Source organism: Hydractinia symbiolongicarpus, chromosome 12 (assembly GCF_029227915.1).
Source record: "Hydractinia symbiolongicarpus strain clone_291-10 chromosome 12, HSymV2.1, whole genome shotgun sequence".
NCBI lineage: Eukaryota > Metazoa > Cnidaria > Hydrozoa > Anthoathecata > Hydractiniidae > Hydractinia > Hydractinia symbiolongicarpus.
In genome coordinates, this window is record NC_079886.1 from 15,936,353 (window position 1) to 15,959,089 (window position 22,737).

The following is a 22,737-nucleotide window of genomic DNA, read 5'->3' on the forward strand; positions in this document are numbered from 1 at the left end:
ATTTCAAAAATGTATTTTGATTAAGCACAAAAATATGCTTTGGCTTGAATTTCTATAGAATTTCTACACATAATACACACAAGTATATATTATATAGTTGAACGCATATTTATCAATGATATGGCGTAATACGTAAGAAACTGCTTATTTATCCTGCTACTTGTTTCGCATGTTGTTTCATTAGGGGTGGCGGGGGAGGCACAAATTCAGTTTTTTGCTTTAATTCACTGTAAAAGTTGTAGCGTATACCCGCTAATTTAATCTCGTTGCACTTCAACTTACTTGTTGTATTAGGGGGTAAAAATATAAATAATAGTAACATGTAACCGTAAAAAGCATAAGCCAACCTCCATAATTTTCACACAAGTAAGTCAAATAAGGCGAGAATATTCATTAAGGGGTAGTGGCTTGTGAAATACCGTTAAAAACCGGTAAACACAAAAACAAATGATGCTTTGCTTCGTCGCACAATAGTTTTTCGCGACAAAAATAAAATAGTAAACAATATTTTCTCACACAGGGTTTCGTAAAACGGTACTCTTATTCAGCTGATCACCAAAATTCTATTGAAATATGCTCTCCAGCGTAGAGTAAGCTATGCGGTATACAAAAATTTGTAGTTCTTAAGAAACCGGCTTAAATCTCCGTATAAAAGTGGCTAATATATATAGACCTGTCCCTGCTTGGTTTTCCTCATATTGGCTTTATTGTATTTTTAAAATGGGATTATATGCGCTAAGTAAAAAACGCCCTGAAACCCCTTGCGTTCTTTTAACGCCCACTTCTTAGTGACTTTGTAAAAAAATGGACTAACTCGTTTAAATTCCTGTATCCGCCCCTGGCTTTACACAATAAAAGCGGACACTGACTTCGTAAAAAAGTTAACACAAGAGGGACGATTCATATTTCAATTCCTTAGTGATGACGTTTTTAAAAAATCTTATCTGCAAGTATAGCGGCAGTGGAAATTTTTTTCATTGATTTGCAGAAAAAGACTTCAGTTGAAAAATGTCCGGTTTTTTCGTGATTCCTCGGTTTTTCAGCACGCCCTGATGTAGCTACAAATAAACATGGTAGTAATTTTATACCTTATCGTTGGATTTGAATCTAACGTTGCTTAATTAGAAGATAGAAAGTGAAGCGTGATGAATGGTGAGAAAATCATAAATATACTTCATTAAACTTTGTTCCCAACTTGTAGAATTATCATGGCAATTCGCCAGCTATTAATACACCGTTGGTGGCAAAAAAGAATGTGGTCATCGTTCATATTTCTTTTAAAACAATTTTATAAGAACAGTGGCAAGGCTAAAATATAAATAATTTTTCCTATTTTTCTGTCAAAAGGGAACATGGAGAACCATCTTTCAAAGTAGAAATTTTAGTAGTATCTTTTGTGGAAATTTAGAAAATTTGTATATATGCGTAGATTTTTGGTTACTTCCTTGGGGAAATTTCCTGGTTAATATATAAAGAAGGGTATGAAGACAAGAAAACTCACTCAATCAAAATATTATTTTATCTCTCTTTTCTGTTGCTGTCATGTAAAATATATTAAACTTTTTTTCTGCAATCAGCACAATTATCACAAAGCTTAGAAACAGGTGATTTTACGCTTCATTTAGCCTCAACATTTTTTTGACTTCCATTCAGCATGATAGAAAAGCTTGCCGGTTGAGGCAAAAGCATATGAAAAAGACAGCTAGATCATACATTGTTTGAACGCCAGAAAAAGTGCAAAATAAATCAAAGAATTATGTGTTATTGGGCTTGTCTAAATTACAGTAGATTATACAGAATGTGGTAAAATTACTGAAAATGAATATTCCATTAACTTTTGCTCTGCTTGCTTCACTCACGTTAACAATAGAAACAAGACATCAATATGCAGGAAGACACAAAGGTATGACCATGTATCAAGCAATTTAATTCTTCTTCTTCTTCTTCTTTTTGTTCTTCTTCTTCTCAATTTTTTTAATAATATTTTAGAGATAAGTCAGGTACCACGATTTGTTATTCCCTCAAAATCTGAAGAAACAGTGCAGAAACCTAGTGGACTTCCTGCTCCTGAAGTAATAAACATTGTCAAAAAGTCTGGAAGCATTAAGGGGTCTGCTTTACCGGGAGCTTTTGGAGAAGACGATGGGTTAGGAGACATTTTTGAAGAAAGCGGTAGTGGCAGTGGAAGCGGTAGTGGTGATGTTAAACCACTGCATCAAGTTAAACATGACATTCATCACGACAAGACAGCTGAGAATGCTGCAAATTTCGGAAACAACGTAGCACCAAAAGTTGGGATCAACCCATCAAGTGCGTTTATTACTATTGAACCTAATCATAAAGGATTTAAAGGAGGCGACGCCACCATAGAACACAAACAAAAACAGGGAATAAAGAAACATAAAAAGCCTAAAGTTGTTAAGAAGAAGAAAAAGAAAGCACATAAAAAAACAAAAGCTTTTAAAAAAGAGAAGTTGATTATTAAGAAAGAAAAATCTGATACAAAGAAAATAAATAAACCCGATATAAAAGTTAAAATCGCGGCTAAAAATTCTGAGAAAACAGAGTCAGAAATAAAAAAATATAAAAAAAAGAATAATGATGATGACGACGATGATGATGGTGATGATGATTCGGGGCATCAAAAAGACAAATATATTATGTCGCAAATTCAAAATATTGCAAAACAGATTGATGCTGTGGAAAGGAAAAGAGCTCAGGAAGGAAAAACTAAAAAAGAGAAAAATAGCAAAGTTAAAACGAAGATGTCAACTGCCATAGACAAACTTGAAAAAGACATTTCGAAGTTTCGATTGAGTAAAGAGACCGTCTCAACAAAAAACACGGTTGACAATAAACACAAATTAAATGGTAATAGTTCCCAAACAATGGGTAATGCAACTGAAAAGTATGGAGCTGATGAAACGGCACAGACTTCTGGTTACGAGGAAGTACCAGAAGATCTAAGTCTACAGAAACATGTTGTAAATCATGGTGAAGCTGGGGGTAAGATATTATTTAAACCGGACTATTATTTGGTCTAGGTGTTAGGCCAAAGAAATTATACCAAATCAAACAACTGTGGATAAACACAAGTACTTTTTTTAGGGGGGTTGGATAATCTGCGAAATTGCTCCAAGCAACCTTTGAGCAACCTTTTTTGCCGTTTTGAAATCATTCTTTCAGAAACTCAAATACTAGGTCAAAAGTCCAGTCGCTTATAAATAAATACGTGTATTTCATTATTTTTATATTATTTGGCAATAATATTTCAACATTAGAGATCGGCTGTGATTTTTGCTTAGACTTCCAAGAAGTTCCAATTCCTTAGTATTAGATTTATTAATTTAATTTCAATTCTTAAAATGATTACTATAATTTAGGTCCTGAAGGCTTTCAATGTCCGTGGGTGTGCTACTGGACCTGTCACTCTTACTGCCCAAAAGATTGCTGTAACAACCCGTTTAAATGCCACCCTCAGTGCAAAGAATTCTGCACACCATATTGTAAAGATAAATGCTGCGCTCCAGGAGCAAGACGTCTGCCAAAACTAGCACTGACATTTCGGACGAAAGCTGAAACGGGGCAAAAACCGGAACAGCATCTTAATCAAACAATGGCAACGGAGAAGAATAAACAACAGGCTCGCACCGAATCTTCAGAGATTGCAAGTGAAATCGAAGCCTTAAAACAAGCCAGTACATTTGCAGCTCAAGCTCTTGGCTTACCGAACAGCTGTCCTATATTTTGTCCACGTATTTGCACCCCAGGCCTGTGTAAAGCTGAGTGTTGTAATAGAAATAAATTACCAGCAACTGCAGAAACAAAACAAGCGCCATATATTAGTCCAGCAAGACCGATTCCACCACATATTGAACCTGTAGTAAATTCAGCAGCTCTGAAAGTTCAAACGTTTTCTTCAACGCAAGGAAGACAAGCACCTTTACCTCAAATGCCTGCTCAGCCAGCACAGACAACCAAAATATATCCTGCAGCTCCCGCCGCACCAGTGCAAAGTGCTAAGACGAACCAAGCACTTTCAACACCCGCATCTGCACCGGTTCAAACTGCTAAGGCTCCTCCGCCATCGGCTCAAGCATTACCTGCACCATCTACTGCTGCTGCGCAACAGTCTGTACCACAAGCGTCTGTAGTACCACAAAATCCTTCAATTTTAACACTTCCTTCAGTACTGTTGCCCTCAGAACCCGCTGTAGCAGTTCCTGCGGCTCCCGGTGCTCCAATTGCGACAGCAGTAAACAATGAACCAGTCGGATCCGTTGAACCAAGCCAACAAACTGAATCATTTTTGCCAGAATCAGCTACAAATCAAGCCCTGCCTGCCCAAACATTTAGTGAAAGTCAAGAAGTGCCTATAAAGCAAACTGAAGTGGGCAAACAAGAAGCACAAATTGTACCATCTGTTGAATCAAATGAATTAGCACCCGCCGAAGCTACAAGTCAAACAACAGAACCTGAGTCTGCCACTCATATACAGGTGCCTACAACAAATATCCAATTACCACCATCCTCAAATACTGCAGAGCACAGTGCGATAGAACAAGCAGCAGGGATTTTGCCCGCTGCGCCATCTACACAAACATTTTATTGTCCAACACCAATCAATTGTCCTGAGGGTGCAGTGGTTGATCCAGATTATTGTCCACCAATTTGTCGAACGGCTTGCATTGAACAATGTCCAAATGAATGTTGTCCAAACAATGGACGTCCAGTTGTACAGCCCAAACATTAGTACTCGTAGTTCATATTTTCTCTTTGTAAATTCGTATATTTTTGATATTGTGTATGCATTACACCACTTTATGTTTGCGTATTTCAATAACATCTTGCTTGCTAACCTGATCTAGAAAATTAAATTTGTGCTTTTAAAAAATTATTTGCACCATGCAATATCTTATGAAAAATATTTTCTGACGAATTTATACCAATACCTTTCAGCGTGGTAAAAGAAATCGGAGCGTCAAAAAAACAAATATAAATTCGCAAATTCAAAACATTGCAAAACAAATTGACGCTGTTGAAAAGAAAAGAGCGCAGAAAGAAAAAACTAAATAAGAGACAAATAGCAAAGTTAAATGAAGATGCCATTTCCTATAGACGAGCATAAAACTTTTTAAAAAAATGCTAATGATGTGGTTTTTAGTAGTCACGATCAAAATCTGATCCTTAAAGGGGCTACAAAATATCCCGTTGATTTTTAAATTTAGTGACTTACACGAGACTCGAGCTAATGGCGGTAAAAAATTTATGAGCACTAAGGAGAAAAGCAACATCTAATATCATTATATTATATTGCATTGGACATCAAAATATAACTGAAAAAGCAGAAAAGTTTCCGACGTGTAATTGGTATCCATAATTTATTAGATATAAGCATTTACCATACTATTAAATTATGTCTTCTGTGAAATAAATATACAAGATTATTGCACATAAAGCCAGTCTAAGTAACAACAGTGACTTTAAAATCATTTTAGAGGTACTAGTCGTTGGCCCGTGGAAAAATCCACGGGTTCGCCCGTCGCAGCTAAGCTTCCATTTTGCGTGACAGACGAACAGACAGATGTATACGGGCATTTTAATATAGATTAATTACCATCTTTAAGCTAGCAGCATAGCATTTCTTACCAAATTAGCTCCTCGTGTTGTCTTGATTCCTTATCAAAACAAACTTTCGATTTATTGATATTTAATATATTTTACAGACCGTATTTCATTTTGGCGCCAAAAAATATTTTAAAAATAAAGAAGTGGCAAATTCTTCATAACAAAAGTAATTTTACATAAACAGTTTTTTATACAGTCATTCAGCATGCGCAAGGATAGGGAGTACCGTCCATGTCGGAAATCTTGCTTGAACCGTTTCGTAGCCCCTTTAACATGGCGCATATTTAGTATTTGAAAGCTGCCGATCATATTCTCTGAAGATTAAGTCAAGAAAATACGTGATAAGCTTTGTATAGATATAATTGCTACCTCAACTATTATTGCAAGTTCGGGGATTACTTTCTCATGAGTATATAAAAAATTGATGGAAAATTAAAAATATTTCAACATTATTATTACGTTCAGTTTTCTTTTGAAAATTGCCACGAAAAAATATTATTCGCCGAAGCATTACGTTCTTCATATAAATAAAATTCTTTACCATGTCCTACTACTGCTAAACAGCCTTGCTCTGAATGTGCCATTTTTTCAAGCTACAGAAATATGGAGCTGTATCCTATTTGACTTCGTTTAACCGTTTGGAATAATGTATACTTTATTCTTACATAAAAACGCGTGCGCAATTAATAACACCGAAGCCGCACATCAACTAACACTGAATGATTTTAAATTGTTAAACAATCGTACAAATTAAGCCGCATCTATGTGAAAAAATATTTAATACAATACTTTTTACCGAAAAAGTAAGAATGTCGATGAATCATAATGAAGAGTTTGTTTAATCTGTTGTTTTTGATTTATAATCTAATTATAATTAAATCATTATACCGTCGCATTTCTATGAGCCGTTGTAAAAATTGTGCCTTTGTTAATGAAGCAGTATATTTCAATGAAGGGGGAAATGAATCAGACTACGATATTGTCACTTATCAATTTTTTTATCTAGTTAGTGTTTTATTTATACATTGCAGTATCAAGTATCAAAAAGGCCTTGCAACTGAGATTTCCATGAAATTAACTAAGAAGTCGATTTTTCAAAGCATATATTTCTTAAGTTATTTCTAAAACAATATTAACAAATAATAAATATATACTATTTACAATATACAGGATTTATTGTAACAAAACTAAGCGTAACAGTCTTAAAACTTTTCAAACAAATAAGAAATTTAAGTCTGTTACATATGAAGTATCAAACATCGGTTGGTTCTGTAAATTATCATGCATTGGAATCCATTCTGTAAAAGAATCATCAAAGTTACTACTTTCAGGATCAAACAGATCTGTTATGTCCAATGATCTAACTAAGTCTTCGCCTGACATGAAATCGTTCGTGACGTCGTCAGATCCATACGAGGAAGTAGAAAAGCTCCTTTGATAATTAGGTGAAAAAGTCGGAGTCAAGTCATCACTGTCAATAAAAAATTGTTCATACACATTTTGTTTGGAACTCATATTAAGCACGGTGGTTTCTGGATAAAATGTTCTTTCTTCGAAATCAATGATTCGATTGTATTCCATCGTAGGCGAAGGTGTATTCGATAAGCAGGGTACCTTTTGCAGCCGCATTCTTCTCTTCCGCAAAGACTTTATTTTTGATTTTGTTATATTTATTCTTTTACTTTTAACTAAAGTGGGCGAGGTTACCTTTTCAAGTGTATCAGTGTCGACAGGTTCTGTTTTATGTTGTGCAGATTGTTTTAATTGTTTCTGAAGAAACCGTCTGTGGTTCGTGTTGCGTTTAAAGCAACCTGGTTTTGAAAGAACTGTCTTTACACTCGAAGACGCATTGTTCATGAACGTCAACAAATTTTCACCGCTAATTTCCATTGGAGACATAATTCTGTAGTTCCACAAAAATTTCTTTGGTTATGACAATATTTTGTAAGTTTTTATGACAGTACAAGCACGTTCCGATACAACTCTTTTTATTTTTGATGTTCGTTCGTGTACCAACCCCTGGGTATTACAGATTTAATTTGTTTCGAAATATATTACGGGATATATAAGGCTTCTACTCTTTTGTTATGCAAATTAGCAAATGTTGAAGAACACAATAGAGACAAAAGAAATAGAGCTGGGCGATTTATTAAATTAAATCGAAGACAAAAGATTTAAAAATATTAAACATGCAGGTAATAGACAAACAAAAATAAATATTATAACATAATAAAAGAAGAAATACGTTAAAACCATCAAGTTGAAATATAATAAATAAAAATTGACCAAACAAGGTGTTCCGGATGAAATAAATAAGGTTTTTAGTATGCCGGTTTACGAATGATCAAACGAGTCAAAAAACATAATAACAATATAGTATTCTTTTTATTTTTTGATGATGTATGTGCAAATTAAATAGAGTACTTTCACTTCAATAGAAAATGTTTCAAGGTCATTATCACCTTGGTAGAAAGTGTCATGAAAAACATAATGAAACACATGCGCGAAATTCGAGTATTCTACCATTACTCTATGTAGTGTCAACTTTACTATTATTCGCTTCAAGAACAAAAAATCAGTTGTTGAACAATAAGGCCATGAGATAGGATCCCTCCTTTAATTATATAATAATTAGATATGATTTAAGTTAATAAGTTACTCTCAACTGTTTTTTAAATCCATTTATGCAACATGAGGCATATCCACTTTTCAAAAGGTTACCGTCTCTATCGTTTTTAAGTTGTGAGGACACACGTTTTTTTTTTAAGAGTCGTCATAATTTCTAATAACTGCAGTTTCTCACCCGTGACTATTAAAATGGCGGTGAACACGTTTTGTCGTAATTTTAGTTCTTAAATGAGGAATAACAATATGATAAACATTTACTAGGTTGAAAAGTTTCTTATATATTTATATGGGTTAGTACAAGGTGTCTTATAAATGTATAAGTTTGGAACCGATTTTGGCTTACGTTTTAAATGTGTTTGTACGTTCGCCATTACCTACTTGGGTTTTGATATAGAAAATATTGAAAGTTTAACTTTGTTCTTAACACAAAGCTTTTAATGTTTAAGTGTAGATAAGTAATCTTAAATCAATAAAAATAGAAAGACTAAAAAGTCAACGGTGTTGTTTTGGAATATAGCCACTTTTCAAATCCATAATTTAGAAGGTAAAAGAACTGAACAGTTTTTCTATAGAATGTGACACAACCTTTGTCGTTCTTTCTCGGTTTCAACAAATCTAACAAACGTGAATTGACAATGTTAATAGGAGAACCAGATAAATGTATTGGTAATTGGTATCGACCTCATGTAAGATAGAATAAATAATAAAACGTTGTGATCAACAAGAAACATAGCAGAATTTTGTCATTTTAATTTTTGAAAAAACATTTAAAAAAACATCAAAGACAGGGCTCGTGCCGTCGCGAGCACTATATCAACACAACGATTTCATAATAAAAGATCAGACAAATTTTTAATACAAATATTTATAACTAACATTTTAAAGAATTATTACACACACACAAATAGAGCAAAAATATCAAATACGCTGATGAAAGATACTGCAAGACTTTCTTTCGCTCTCCTGCGTAAAATTTATGTTACTTTATGTTAGTATGAATTGCTTTACAATGAAATCAGCGGCGAAGGAGAAAATGGCGGTATAAGAAATTTACAACATTAGCGGGCATGTTCGTATGAATTTATTAGTACACAACTTTTAAGTAAATACAAAATATACACATATTATAAAGAAAATAAAGGTATGGAAGAAAAATAAAAGAATTATATAGGGAATGCAACACGTGTTCTGAGCATGTCGAAATTATGTAGGAACTATAATATACTTGAAGTGGGCGGATTATAAGGTTTACTTGTTGCCATGGAAAATATATTTATTTTGTTTTCTTCATACGCAGACACACGTGTTTTTGTGCCAATGTAAAAGTATATTCGACAAGTCATGCACGTGTGGGGCTTTTTCTAAGATGCGATAACAAAGATTTAGCCAAAGGCTGATATTTGAAATTTTAACGAGCATTCACTGCAATATGGGGGTTGTTCAAAAAGAACTTCCCGATAAAGTTGAATTTTTTCTCACTAGTTTTTTATTGGGAGGGGTGCCAATAAAAAATCTAATTTAAAATTTATTTTAGCCTGTACTTAAACTCGTATAAAAAGAAAAAAGACCCCCTTTCCTCTTTCCTAAGCACCAAGACTAGTCAGTCGCTTCCTAAATTGGGTCCATACCAACTAAGACAGGCGTTTCACTTTTTTTTTGACCAGGAGCTCAACCATCATATACATTTACCGCATCACCATTTTCTGCATCCGTGCCAGACTCCTGGGTTGAGGTAACAAAATTTACTTGGACTGTTACTATGAGTGAATATTAAGATATAGATACTACATTGCAATTTAAAATTCTTTTTACCATTACGTGGCATATTTGAATCAAATAATAAACCTCTTACGTTCGTGGTGGGTTTGAGCCGGCAACATCGCACGACAGTGACAACTGTTGGTGGGAATTTTTCTGATCTCTACTAAATTACAATCTGTACTTTGACTATCATAGCCGTAGTTCTTCATTATCAACACGAGATTGTGTGTTTATATAAATTAAACAACAGACACAAAATAATCATGATATTGTTTTAGGAGAAGAAGGCGGGAGGATGTGTTGGATGAAAAATGCCGCGCAAATATGGTATATATGAATAACGTCTCCCTGCCAATTTTTTTGTGAGAATTCGAAAAAATTTGACGTGACAGATTAGTGGGAAAAAAATTCTAGTTTTGCGTTAATAAAAGCTTTTAAGAAACAAGCAGTCTTTCTTTTCAAACTTGTGTAATGGCCAAGCTATAACTCAATGACAAAGTCGGTCAAAATATATTTGAGACAGCTAATTTATCGACATCTGTTCCATTATCAATGTATCGAGTGGACTTAGGATCTTAGGTTATTAGGTGGAATCCAAACTCTTAGAATGTCCTAATTTTTGCTGACCATTTTCCCTGAATTTGGGGCGTTCGTTTGTCTGTTAACCCCCTCATATGCATTCACGTAGTTTTGTTTCACTGCTTCTACTTAGTTATTGTGTCCAATACTAACATTTCGTTTTTAACAGGATATCCATTAATCAGGATGTACTGTAAATGCTTAATTCAGTGCCCACTCTCAAATAAGCGCCCCTATCAAATAAGCGCTCGTCCATTTTTGCAATTTATTTTATAAGCAACCTCTTTCGAATTAGCGCCCAGGGGCTTATTTGAATGTATTACGAGAGTTAAAATGGGTGCTAATGCTTTAAAAATTAGAAAAACAACCTTTTACTCAACAACAGCATACTTCTTACGCTTATCGTTATATCAAAGGAAGTTTTTATTTTCGAACGGACGCATTTGGGATTATTTTATAAACGTGGAGGAATTTCATTTAATTATTTACGCTTCTACATGTTATTTATAATTGTTGCATATTATCAGATATCCAATCTTCTAGAATAAGCTCGCTTGTTTATGACATGATAATATTTATATTATTAAATCAAATCTTCTGTATTTATATTTATTGACCATAATAGCTTTTTTTTTTACAAAAAACTTTTGCATAGCACGAAAAAAAGATTTTTGTAACCGCCCTTTTGATTTATCGCCCGTCTAGAAAAAGTGTCCACCCTGAAAATCAAAATTTTAAATAAACACCTGGGGCGCTTAATGAAGCATTTACGGATATGTATATCTTTGGAAAATTTGGACCTCGTATAGTCATTAATCAAAAAGGGCAAATACAATGCATTTGAAATGTTTGACTGAGTACCAAAGAGATTTAGGTAAGACCGTTTTTATTTTTCAGTGTACTTTGCCTCGATGTCAGTTGACCTTAGTGCTGCTATCTAACCGAGTATATCGCAGCATAGAAATACAAGGACCTCTATAAGTCAAGTAAAAACGGTGCAAGAGACATGATAACATAGCATCGACTAGAAAAGCAGATTTAAAAATTTAGTATAAACTTGAGTTTATCTGCTTTTCCCTTTGAGACGATTGCTGATTCCATCGGCATGAAAGTTTCTAAGCTACCTGATTCTCGCTTCATTTTAAACAACACGATTTTCTCGCAATAAAAAAGCATGTTTCAAAAATCTCTTTCTTTTTTTGAAAAGTATTTTTTCATCTTTTAAAAAGTGTTTGGTTGTTTAGAAAACGTTGCGTTGTTTGAGTTCTAGAACTTTTTGTTTTTTTCTTTCAAATCATTTAAATAAAGGTGTTAAGTGTTTTTTCTTCTTCATTTATTTCAGAAAGTAAATATAAATTCTTAATGTTTTACATTATTTTAGCGGTATGTTTTTTCCCTCTTTGTATAAGCCTGGCCAACTTTCTTTTTATCAAACCTTATTTATCTTGCCATTATTTGAGCGTTTTTAAAAATATACAAAAACAGAAAGTAAAGGTCAAGTATTATAACCACAGCAACAGTTGAGAAGGACTATACCAAAAGTATATTTGTTTTTAATCGCTTTTTGAACAACTTTTCATCACCGAAGTAAAAAGTGCTGAGATCGAGAACATAACGGGTTACATTAGTTTGGCTAGCGTAACGTAGATAACTTCGGGAGGAATGGTATTTACATATTTATTGCGCAGTAACTCTTAAATACAAAAATATTTTGTTTACCTGAGTAATTCGAAAACCATGAAATTCTACATTGAACAGCCTTTATAAAAAAACGTAATTCACCAAAAAGATGACAAGAACTTAAAGTACGAAGATATGACATATATTTTGGTTGCGTTTGAACACTTTTATCTTGCTTGGAAAGTTGAAATGCGTTACAAAACTCTTAGCTTTATAAGCTTTAGTATTGAGCGTTCCTAACATCTTGAAGGGCTAAAGTAGCTAGCTACTACTTTGTTTAAAAACCACCTGTGTGATATTGACTAACTTGATTGGTACAAATACGCTTGGTCAGAGCTAAGTTTTGCATAAATTATGGTAGAAAAAAGACAATGAGAACAAATATTGAGCCAGAAAGCTAAAAAATAACATGAAGAAAAGAAACAAAACAAAAAACAGAAACAAATAAGAAAAAGAAAAGCTAAGCAGGTCCAAAAGTAGTTTTAGTCCACTGGTTGAAGTTGACATTACCAATAATGTGTCTATAAATAAATCTCAACAAATACTTTCAGCGGAAACGTAATACAAATGCTAAAGAAAAATAACGCAGTTAAACAACTTTTTAAATCGTCATTTTTGTGTTTAAAACGTGTAGGTAGTTAGCACTTCTGATGTCGGCTCATTAAAACATTTCTACCGTGTTAATGGCGTCTAAATAATTCAAATACAAAACATCTGCTTTGATAATATCATGAAGGTGCTCTAAAAAGAAGCCTTACATTTTTTTATAAACGTTGATACATTTACTGCTTCTAGATTGCCAGTTATTTCGTTGACATTTTAAAATTCTGACTTTTAATAATGTGATTCCATGACTAATAATCATCTGCTTCAAAAATAATTCATAGTACACCAACTACTCGCGCGTTACTGTTAAATTTTTGTTAATTTTTTTTTTAAAAAAAATGACAGTTAAAAAGTGTAATTGAGTGGAAATTGCCGATGATTGATTGACAATATTTATCACCCACGAACGCCGTTCAATTTGCGATCTAAAATTTGTAATGAACTAGAAAAACAGCTATTATGGACATATAATCAGAATATTGACTTTTTACTCCATAAAGTCCGCAAGACTCCAACTCCCCCTCCAGTCCACATAGATAGATAGATAGATAGATGTGCATATTTTACATGGCTAGCCTCACAAATATCGAGGGATATACCCTGTCTATTACTTCCAGGAGGGGCCATGGCGTAGATGGAGAGTCCTAGAGTATTTAATGCTCATTTTGAGCTACGCAGGCCCAATTAGAGCCCGCGCTCTACTAGAGAACTCCCGGCAACATGCAACGGCCCACACAGTGTGCCATCTTCCCAATTCCCCTCACATGGCTTGGGTTAACCCGGGGCTATGGTAACATTCACTCGCCCATGTTGAATCGCCGTCAAGAGGAATCGAACATTGAATTTCGTGCCACGAACCATGTAGTTTTTGACAACATTGTAAGAAGTTTTAATTACATCTTGAACCAGACAAATGTTTGTAAACAAAAATAGCATTTTAAATTAATCTCTGCGTAAATATTAGCTACTTCATCACATAACAAAGAAAATTTATCAAACACTTCAAATACAATCTGTCGCACAAAATATAAAGACCATCAACAAACTTTAAATATTAAAATTTTTAAGTGACATTTTATTTGATTCTTCTCTTTGAATTCTTATGTTTAACTTTGAAGAGTGGCTAAGATTCGGCAAAAAAGTCAGCAATAAATAAAGGTCAGCAAAAAATGTCACTTTTTGTTGGTTAAATTTTTGAATTCACTTACTTTTTGCTGACTAATTTCCAGATCAAAAAGGATCACAAAAGTTTGAATTTCCAATGTGTTTGTTTCAATAAAAAACAAAAATAAATGAGTAATAAAAACTATATAAATTAGTCAAATTCAATGATTATTTTTTTCTATTTGTCTCATTTGAATATTCTCTCTGCTTTGATCCTCAACTTCTTCTTGCTCTCTTTTTCCTTTGCTACGCTCATTTGCTCTTTTTCAATCGTTGCTTATTCTTCTCCGTCTCTTAGTTTGACCTTGATCTCATTTTCATCATCACTCTCCTCGTCGCCGCTTTATTTTCACTGTATATTAATACATGTAGTAAAAAACTCTTTCCTTTGATCAAAACTATTAATCACTTAACAAAAACAAAATAAAAAAAATAAGAATTAGCTCTACTCACGCTATTTTTATAGTATCAGACCTCTACATAATTGTAAAAAACCATTAAAGTTGCTATACAAAATGTTACAAAAAATAAGCTCCAATTCATAGTGGGTACTATACCGCACACATCTTTATATTAATCCTATTCAGGCCAGGGATTTCCTAACATATTATGACCTGGATGCAGGGTGGGAAAACTAATCTGCCCCTCCCCCCCCAACATCCTCGGTCTTTTAAAAGATTTACCAAATTGAATCAGATTTTGAACGCTCACAGTACGTCATTTTTTCGCACAGAGAGAGTATTTTGGACTAATCGAGTCAACCCTATGACACTAAGAACAAAGTAACCATCTTGGATGTTTTGACGGCTAACGAATAGTATTAACATCAAGCGCAAACTCAGAAACGTTAAACTTCACCGAAACCGAGCCCTCTTTTCCCGCCCGAAAAGTTAGTTTTGAGATTAAGGACATCCTAAAAAATTTTTTTTTGTCTCTTATATAATTGCGTTGTACCATTTTTCATTTGTACCAAAAATGTAGTTACTCTCGCGATTTGCAATTTTTATAAATTCAAAAGTGATTTTTCTTTGTTATCACATAGCACAATAATCACGTGGTTTCTGTTTACAATGCAAAATTATACGTCCTTTAAGTCACTTGAAGAAGCGGCAAAAACAAATGGCTGAAAGACCTTCGTTGAGATTAACTCTTTTTGTTGTACCGAAGTTCAAATTTTTTGTTTCGGGCCTTCACAGTTATGCTTCTTGCACAATGAATAAACAGAATGATTTTCACAAACTAAAGTTATTCACAAGCACGGCCCACTGGTGCGCATTAGCATTCGTACTCAACCAAGCAAATAATTTTCTGCCAGTACACCATCAAACAAAAAAAAACACTATCCTTTGCTGCATTCTTCGAGTAACTTTTTATATTTAATAAAAAAGAGGTATCGTGATCACAAATTTTTGATGTAGTATTTAGAACTTTTTTATATAAACATTTTTACTGGAGATGATCTAACAAGAGAAATTTGATAGTAGTCGCTGCATTTTTTATTCGAACAATGTTAGTCAAAAGGCGATTTATCATATTGTTATTTTTTACCGCATTACTTGCGAGCCCATTACTAATATCTGGAAAAAAGGCTTTTACTGCGCAAGTTGTCGAAGATATAGTCCAAAATGAGATTGCTAAGAAGATGCCAGCAGCAGCTACGGGAGAAGGGGGAGGTGGAAAACACCAAAAGAAGAAGTCATTAACAGGCAAGGAACCCTATATGCATGGTAGTTAATATTTGATAAATTTTTGCATGAATTATTACATCGCATGATAAAGGAAAGGTGTCGGAGAAGACAGAAGAGTGGATAAGCTTATTCTTTCGATTTTTCTTTATAACTTCTTGTTTGAAAACATATCAATATGACACTCCATTTAACCAAATATATCATCGTGTTAACGTGCAAATGAACAAAACATTTTGAGTAATTAGGCAGAGGATCGAAACAAAACAAGAAAAATGCAATAAGCGCACACTTAAAAACAATCTGTGCTTAAAATATATATATTAGTTTGCAAAAATTACTTTTCCTTATTCCCTGTTTTTATTAGTATTAACCCTAATTGTCCCAAACAATAACAATATCAGATGCGACCAACTCAACCAGTACGTTACTAAATAAAGGAACTTTGCATTCACTTCGACAGCACGTAAATGTAACTGCACAACACAATTGTTATTATGTTTCACTGTTGCTTTCTATAATCTTTCTATAAAATGTCTAATGAATTTAAACTTATATTTTTGTGTTTTCAGGTGTTCATTTAAAGGAAGCAACAGATGCGATTAATAAACTGGTAGACGAAAGCATAGGTAAGGCCATCACGTAATAAAAGGATGAAAAAAAGTATACACCAGCGATGGTCGACACAAATGAGAGCTATAGGTTAATTCATTTTTACCCTGTTAAATGTAAACCCTTTTCTCTGGCCCTTTTTATGCTTTTACATCGAGGCGAATTTTTAAAAAGATAAAAGGGACCTTTCCGTGGACAATTTTGTTTTAATTATAGCATTATGGTTAGAAAATTTTTAACTGTTATTAAATGTAACATCATCGTAAATTGTTTCTTTAATAATTTCATAGTTGATCGAGTTCAAGAAGCAGAGAAGGAAGTATCTCAAATGCTTTTGAAAAGCATTGAGCATCATATACAAGATGCAGGAAAAGTGCTGCTCAAGCAGGATGAAAGTAAGACATTTCAACTCTCTTCGTACTTCCGCTTCCCCATTGCTTTGTTTTCGTCGGCGAAAAAAATAATTACGGAATTAGTTTTTGACAAATTTGACAAAAATTAGAGATTTGTGGGATTCATTTTGCGAATTGGGAAAAATGTTGACGATTAAACATAATAGCTCTCAAGAAATTGTTTTATTCTTAACTATAAGACTTTATTTCCAAATTCTGATAATGCAGTCCAACCTGGTTATAGCGGACACCTACGGTTCTTGAAAAAAGTGTCCGGTATATGGAGATTTAATTTTTTTGGAAACAGCAGAGGTTATAGAATGATTTAAAAAAGCTGTTGATAAACTTGATCGCTGCATTGATGTGTAGGAAAATATGTCACATAAATACAAGTAATTTAATACTTGTATTTTAATATAGATATATTAATATATCTGCGAAAAAACGATGTGTCCGCTATAGAGGTGATTTTAAAAGGAAATGTTCACACGGCTCCGAAAATTCTTGTCCGCTGTAACAAGTGTTCGCTATAAAGTGTCCCCTATGTAAAGGTTTTCTTTGGGGCTTTGACCATGTTTTAGCCGAATCCTAGAAAAAATATCCCCTATAACAAGATGTCTGCTATAAAGCATGTCCGCTATCACCAGGCTGGACTGTATTATCCTATTAGATATGATAGAGCTAGGCTAAAAAATGCAATTAGACTTAGAAATGGAATTTCTGAAGCGTTCTGAAATTTTAACAACAATATACTAATTAAAGGAATGTTGACTTGCACGAAAATAGAGATAATGGCGGTGAAAAGGTTTTATGAGCACTGACGGCAAACACAAGATTTTGAACATTTGAAAAATTACTGAAAATAACGGGAAAGTTTCTTGACTTGTTAAGCATCCATAATATTAAAACATAAAAATGTACCTTGCTTTCAAAAGCAAACTTTCTGATAACTTTAAACTAGCTAGCTAACTACAATCTTCTAAATTTTGGATAGTAACATATAATATTACTGCACACAAGCTAGCCAAGGCTTTAAAATCTCTTCAGAGGCATAAATTTTCTTAGTTAGTAATACAACAAAGCAGTTCAATAACCGCTTATGACCTTAAGAAATTCTCATAACGCATTCTGGCTGTGCAAGAAGTTTCTTTATTACTAAAGAACTATAAAAATTGCCATCTTAAAAGTTAACCTACCTATTCAAAACATTTGTTCAATTTTAACAAATCTTTTGGCAAAATCTTTTTCTTCAATAGATACTTGTCGTGATAAACTAGAAAGCTGTGATAAATTATCTGAAGCAGGGGTGTGTGAAACCTCAAAAGACGCCATGGTCATAAACTGTCCAAGTAGTTGCAACTTTTGTGGTAAGTACCGTGGTGTTGCACATTCTAAAGCAACTGTACCCTATTTATATACTGCAAGATAACTGTACCCTATTTATATACTGCAAGTTAAATAAATAGATAAATATATGACAAAGTGGTTTGGAAATATTTTTAGGCATGCTTGAAGAACTAAAGACTCAAGCAAAGGTCGACAAAATTAAAGAAGAAAGTAAACCAAAACCAATTAGAAAGAAAAAAAGGAAAAGTAAAAAATTAAGAAAGCACAAACGAAAACATCGTACATCTGTAAAGAATTCAAATCTGGCTCCAGAGGAAGTTCGTTTAATACATGAAAATATGTTAAGTCAAGCCATAGACCATGCTAATTTACCCATGGCTGTAACAAATACACCAGTGGCTACTGATTATGAAAGTTCGGCTACAGAACATCAAAATAGCGAAGCTAGAGAATACGAGGAAGACGAGAAGCAAGCTGCAGCAGAAGAAGAAAAAGAAGAAAAGGAAAAGGAGGAAGTTGAAGCAGAAGAAGAAAAAGAAAGACAGCGCGAAGAAGCAATAAAAAAGAAAAAGAAGGCTTATCATAAACGTAAACACTCCCCAGAGCCAGTTGCTGCTTCAGAGGAACCAAAAGGTAAAATTTTACCACAAAACCCAGCGGGACAAGACCAACCGCCTGACACTTCCACTGGAAGTACTTACACGACGGTCACTGATGGACATGTTAATGCGATGCCACAACAACAACTGCAACAGCAACAACAACAACAGCAACAAATTGATCCGCTGCTGTATTCTGGATCTCCAACATTGCAATCTACCTCGCAAGCATATTCTTTTAATCAATATGCCGGCGTTGGTGACACTATTAAACGGCATGATTTTGCGGATACGACTGACCTAAGACACACTGCTAATGCGCATAAGAAAGCTACTCAAAAGACACTTATAAATAAATTAATCAAAGTAGATCTAAGCAACTCAAAGAAAAAAACTGACATAAAATTGAAGAAAGAAATTGAAACTATGGTAGACAAAGCTTTCGGCGAACTTTTATTGAAAAAATAAAGACTGACAGAACGACATTCACGAACTTTTGAACAAATGCGACAAAACTATGGAGGGAGTGCAAATCCGTGATGTTTGCATTGTCTCTTTTGCCATCTAGCTCAGCATTAATGTATCTTTGATTGCAAAGGACTATTAAAAATAACAATGACAAACAATGCTCAGCAGTTAAAAAAGTATAATGTGTATATGCAGTAGTTCTTTTTTGTGTATTATATAGACAAGGTATTTGTAAAAAAATATTTTAGACACAATTGAAATTTTTGCTTGATTGGTTACAATTCCTTCTACTGCTGATACCAGACATGGAACTTACAAAACTACTTAAGAGGCAATAACATTGTAAAAACTAGGGTAGGTTAGAAAGTTAGTATTGTTGCAATCTAGAAAGCGAATTAAAAGCCAGATGCCATCCAATGTGCGCAAAACAATGTTTACCATCGTGTGGGGAAGGATGTTGCAAAACATCTTCTGCAGCGACAAAACCACGTTGCCATCCAATGTGCAAAACGTAAGTATATTTAAATGTTTTGCATTAAATAAACACGTTGAGCTTTCAAAGTGGAAGGTTGAGGGTAAATAACACGTAAACATCATTGGATAATGTGGGAAAGATTTCTCCATCAACACGTAAACATTATTGGAGAATGTGGGAAACATTTCTCCATCAACACGTAAACATCATTGGAGAATGTGGGAAGCATTTCTCCATCAACAAGAATGTATTTACTTAGTATTGCAAAAAACTTTTTGCACTTGTTTTAAAGCTTTGCACATAAATTGTCGTAATATTATACATGTTATTACCCAAAAGTGATGGGAATACTGGAATTTTGGAACAAGGAGAAGGACTAAACATAGAAACAATGCTATATATAATAGTCCAAGGTAAAATCTAAGTGGTAAAATTGATGAGATAGCTTTAAATAAAATAACCAATTTTAACTTGCTTTTCTCAGAGTATGTTTACCATCTTGTGGACAAGGTTGTTGTGCACCAGGTGTTTTACCACAGCCGCAACAGCACGAAGGAATGTGTCCACCTGGGTGTCCTGTGGTTAGTATCAAGAATTGATGTTATTTTACCAATAATATTAGGTTCTGTATAAAAAAGCTAAAATTTTAATAATTCATTTAGTCTTGCGCACCAATGTGTCTTGATGATTGCTGTTATAATGCACAACAGAGCATGCAACCACCTCCACCTCCACCTATGTTACCGCAACCACAGTTTCCTCAAGTGACCATCGATCCAACAGAACTGCCTATAGTAATGAATGTGCCAGCTTGTACTGGAGATTGTATAAACTCATGCGATGCTTCATGTCCAGCAATGTGCTGTCCTAGCAATATGGAACCATACGCACCTTCGCCAGGTAAAGTTTTACATTGCCCGTCACCTTGCTCACAAAGCTGTGCACCAGCCTGTCAACCTGATTGTTGTCAAGCAACTATGCCACGTAGAAAACCTCCTCCATCTCCTCCACGTCCTCCACCACCTCCCCCACCTCCCCCACCTCCCCCACCACTACCACCTCCACCACCACCACCACCTCCTAGACCACCACCATCTTCTTTGCCGGCTCCATTTGATACTTGTCCTGGTCAATGTCCAAAGATCTGTGCACCAGGCTGTGATTTTGACTGTTGTCGTCCTTATCTTGACCCAGTTATAGTACAACAAATGCAACAGGAACTAATGCCACCTCCTCAACTACCACCACCTCCTCCTCCACCACCACCACCGCCACCTCCTGCTCCTCCCATGAGTAAGGTTATACATATACAACACGTATATACGCCGCAGCAACCGGTTCCAGCACCACCAGTTAGTGAATTACCAGCTACATGTCCATCTGAATGTCAGCAACATTGTGGACCAGCATGCGCAAGAGATGGATGTTGTACAGACAAAAAACGCAAACGAAACGAGATGCCCAGAGCACCTCAACATGGCAGATATAAAAAAATAAGACAGAGAGTCGGTGTAATTGCTGACTAAGCATATTTAAAAAACAGCTTTTTTATAAAAAAAGTGCTCAATAACCAACCAGAAGTCATTTCCATTCATCAATGCACTGAAAATATTTGTCTTTAATATACTCCACCATCCCTGTTAGTCAAAAGCCACTTTAGAGTATTTATAATAGTATTACGATATTTTTAATAAAACGCGTTACTCCACGTTGTCCGGTAACGCAAATGCTTCGTTTGTAGCTGGCGAATAGATGACATCGATAAACAAAAAGTTTCGGAACTTGCTGGAACGTAAACTTCACGAAAAAATGTCTTGTTGGTGTGATGTCCCATTTGGCAGAAACTTGTACATGCGAAGTATTTTTGTAAGAAATTATAGTAATTATTTAGAGGCGAAAAGAGCAGATTGTTCAGTGTATACTTAAGAATACATGAACATTGCACTAGCGAAACCTACCCAACTAAAGTAGTGTCTCCAAATGCCCATTTCTACATTTAATTTTGTGTGCTTCTTCGTAGATAGCATTCTCTCGATCTTAAAAAAAATATTCTCAAGAAAGAAGAAACAGGCACCACTTGTGTACTGAACAAAATCCTTCTATGCCTAAAATACAGAACTACATTGTGCCAAATTGATTAAGCAATTTCGTTTATTTTCCTATAATTTTTCAGAAATAAATATTCTACGAATATTTCTAATATTAGAAAAGTATTAAAAAATACAATTTTAAGGCTTCCATGTATCTTCAAGCATGCAAATTTTTTTTTTTACAAAAAGAAACTAATTAGCTTTGTGGGTAACATTCTCGTCTGTATAAAGCATTGCATTTATTCGTGCATGAAAAAACAAGAATTTTGCACGGGAATAATTTCTGAGCTGTTAGAAAGTTTTGTATTTTTTGTGTTGTTGTCTCTTCGTCTTTTTTGTTTTACACATCTCATCTCATCCTGTTTTTACTTTGTGAGCTAACTAGCATATTTACAGAGTTTTGTATCATAACAACAATAATATAATAACTAGAAAAAATCAAATTGTCTTCCTCTGATATTCAGACATTATTTTCCTTTTGGGTATGGCTTTTTTGGAAGAAGCAATGAAGCTTCATAACTTATGTAAGTTGTTCCTATGACATGGCACAATTATGGTACAAAACGAAAAATAAATAAAAAAATAAATTAGCCTTATTATTTCATCCTAACTGTTCTTACTCTCCCTAACGTCTTCTAATTGTTGCTGACGTCAGCATGGCCATTTTACACAAATTTTGGGGCCTTCCTGGGGCCCGACGTGGATTATTTCGGTGTGCAGGCGTGCTAGAGAATATTATTAGCAACAGCTCAACGTTATTTGCCTGGCTTACGTATGTGCTTTTTGTTTGAGTATGTTTGAGATGACTCCATCAGTCGCCACGTAGGAACAAGTTCTCGACGGTTGTGACTAGTTTGTACCGGCGAAAGTAACACAGTGGCGCAGGACCATAGGCGTAGGTTGTTTTTAATTAACATAATAATTCATTCTATTTAAACAAAGAAAAAATTGTCTGGCGGTCGCACCGGTGTGTCACCGTACTAGTAAGAATAAACAAGCGTTTAGGAATTCCTTCTCAACATT

The 22,737-nt window shown here is 34.4% G+C and overlaps 3 protein-coding genes across 3 annotated transcripts; 2 read left to right on the plus strand and 1 right to left on the minus strand.

Annotated features, from left to right (window-relative positions):
- The first annotated feature begins 1,265 nt into the window (after positions 1–1,265).
- LOC130622191 (proteoglycan 4-like) lies at positions 1,266–4,824 on the plus strand. The gene is made up of 3 exons (XM_057437626.1): positions 1,266–1,903; positions 1,990–3,006; positions 3,384–4,824. The coding sequence occupies exons 1-3, from the start codon at positions 1,819–1,821 to the stop codon at positions 4,751–4,753; spliced, it is 2,472 nt and encodes an 823-aa protein (XP_057293609.1). The 5' UTR covers positions 1,266–1,818; the 3' UTR covers positions 4,754–4,824.
- Positions 4,825–5,383: 559 nt separating this feature from the next.
- Positions 5,384–7,763, minus strand: LOC130622192 (uncharacterized). Its single transcript, XM_057437627.1, has one exon. It carries the CDS (start codon positions 7,525–7,527, stop codon positions 6,841–6,843), a length of 687 nt encoding a protein of 228 aa, XP_057293610.1. The 5' UTR covers positions 7,528–7,763; the 3' UTR covers positions 5,384–6,840.
- A 7,613-nt stretch (positions 7,764–15,376) lies between these two features.
- On the plus strand, positions 15,377–22,494 carry LOC130622252 (protein enabled homolog). The gene is made up of 8 exons (XM_057437694.1): positions 15,377–15,752; positions 16,304–16,360; positions 16,634–16,738; positions 17,992–18,102; positions 18,239–18,715; positions 19,537–19,660; positions 20,109–20,205; positions 20,287–22,494. Exons 1-8 carry the CDS (start codon positions 15,554–15,556, stop codon positions 21,148–21,150), a joined length of 2,034 nt encoding a protein of 677 aa, XP_057293677.1. The 5' UTR covers positions 15,377–15,553; the 3' UTR covers positions 21,151–22,494.
- The last annotated feature ends 243 nt before the right edge of the window (positions 22,495–22,737 follow it).

What these genes read in the sequence shown, in the direction of transcription:
- LOC130622191 (XM_057437626.1), top strand. Translation starts at nt 1,819, where the DNA reads ATGAATATTCCATTAACTTTTGCTCTGCTTGCTTCACTCACGTTAACA. An exon ending in ATATGCAGGAAGACACAAAG is followed by an intron (nt 1,904 to 1,989) that starts GTATGACCATGT and finishes ATAATATTTTAG; the next exon opens with AGATAAGTCAGGTACCACGA. An exon ending in AAATCATGGTGAAGCTGGGG is followed by an intron (nt 3,007 to 3,383) that starts GTAAGATATTAT and finishes ACTATAATTTAG; the next exon opens with GTCCTGAAGGCTTTCAATGT.
- LOC130622252 (XM_057437694.1), top strand. Translation starts at nt 15,554, where the DNA reads ATGTTAGTCAAAAGGCGATTTATCATATTGTTATTTTTTACCGCATTA. An exon ending in AAGTAGTTGCAACTTTTGTG is followed by an intron (nt 18,103 to 18,238) that starts GTAAGTACCGTG and finishes AAATATTTTTAG; the next exon opens with GCATGCTTGAAGAACTAAAG. An exon ending in TGCTTCAGAGGAACCAAAAG is followed by an intron (nt 18,716 to 19,536) that starts GTAAAATTTTAC and finishes GTTGCAATCTAG; the next exon opens with AAAGCGAATTAAAAGCCAGA.
- LOC130622192 (XM_057437627.1), bottom strand. Translation starts at nt 7,527, where the DNA reads ATGTCTCCAATGGAAATTAGCGGTGAAAATTTGTTGACGTTCATGAAC.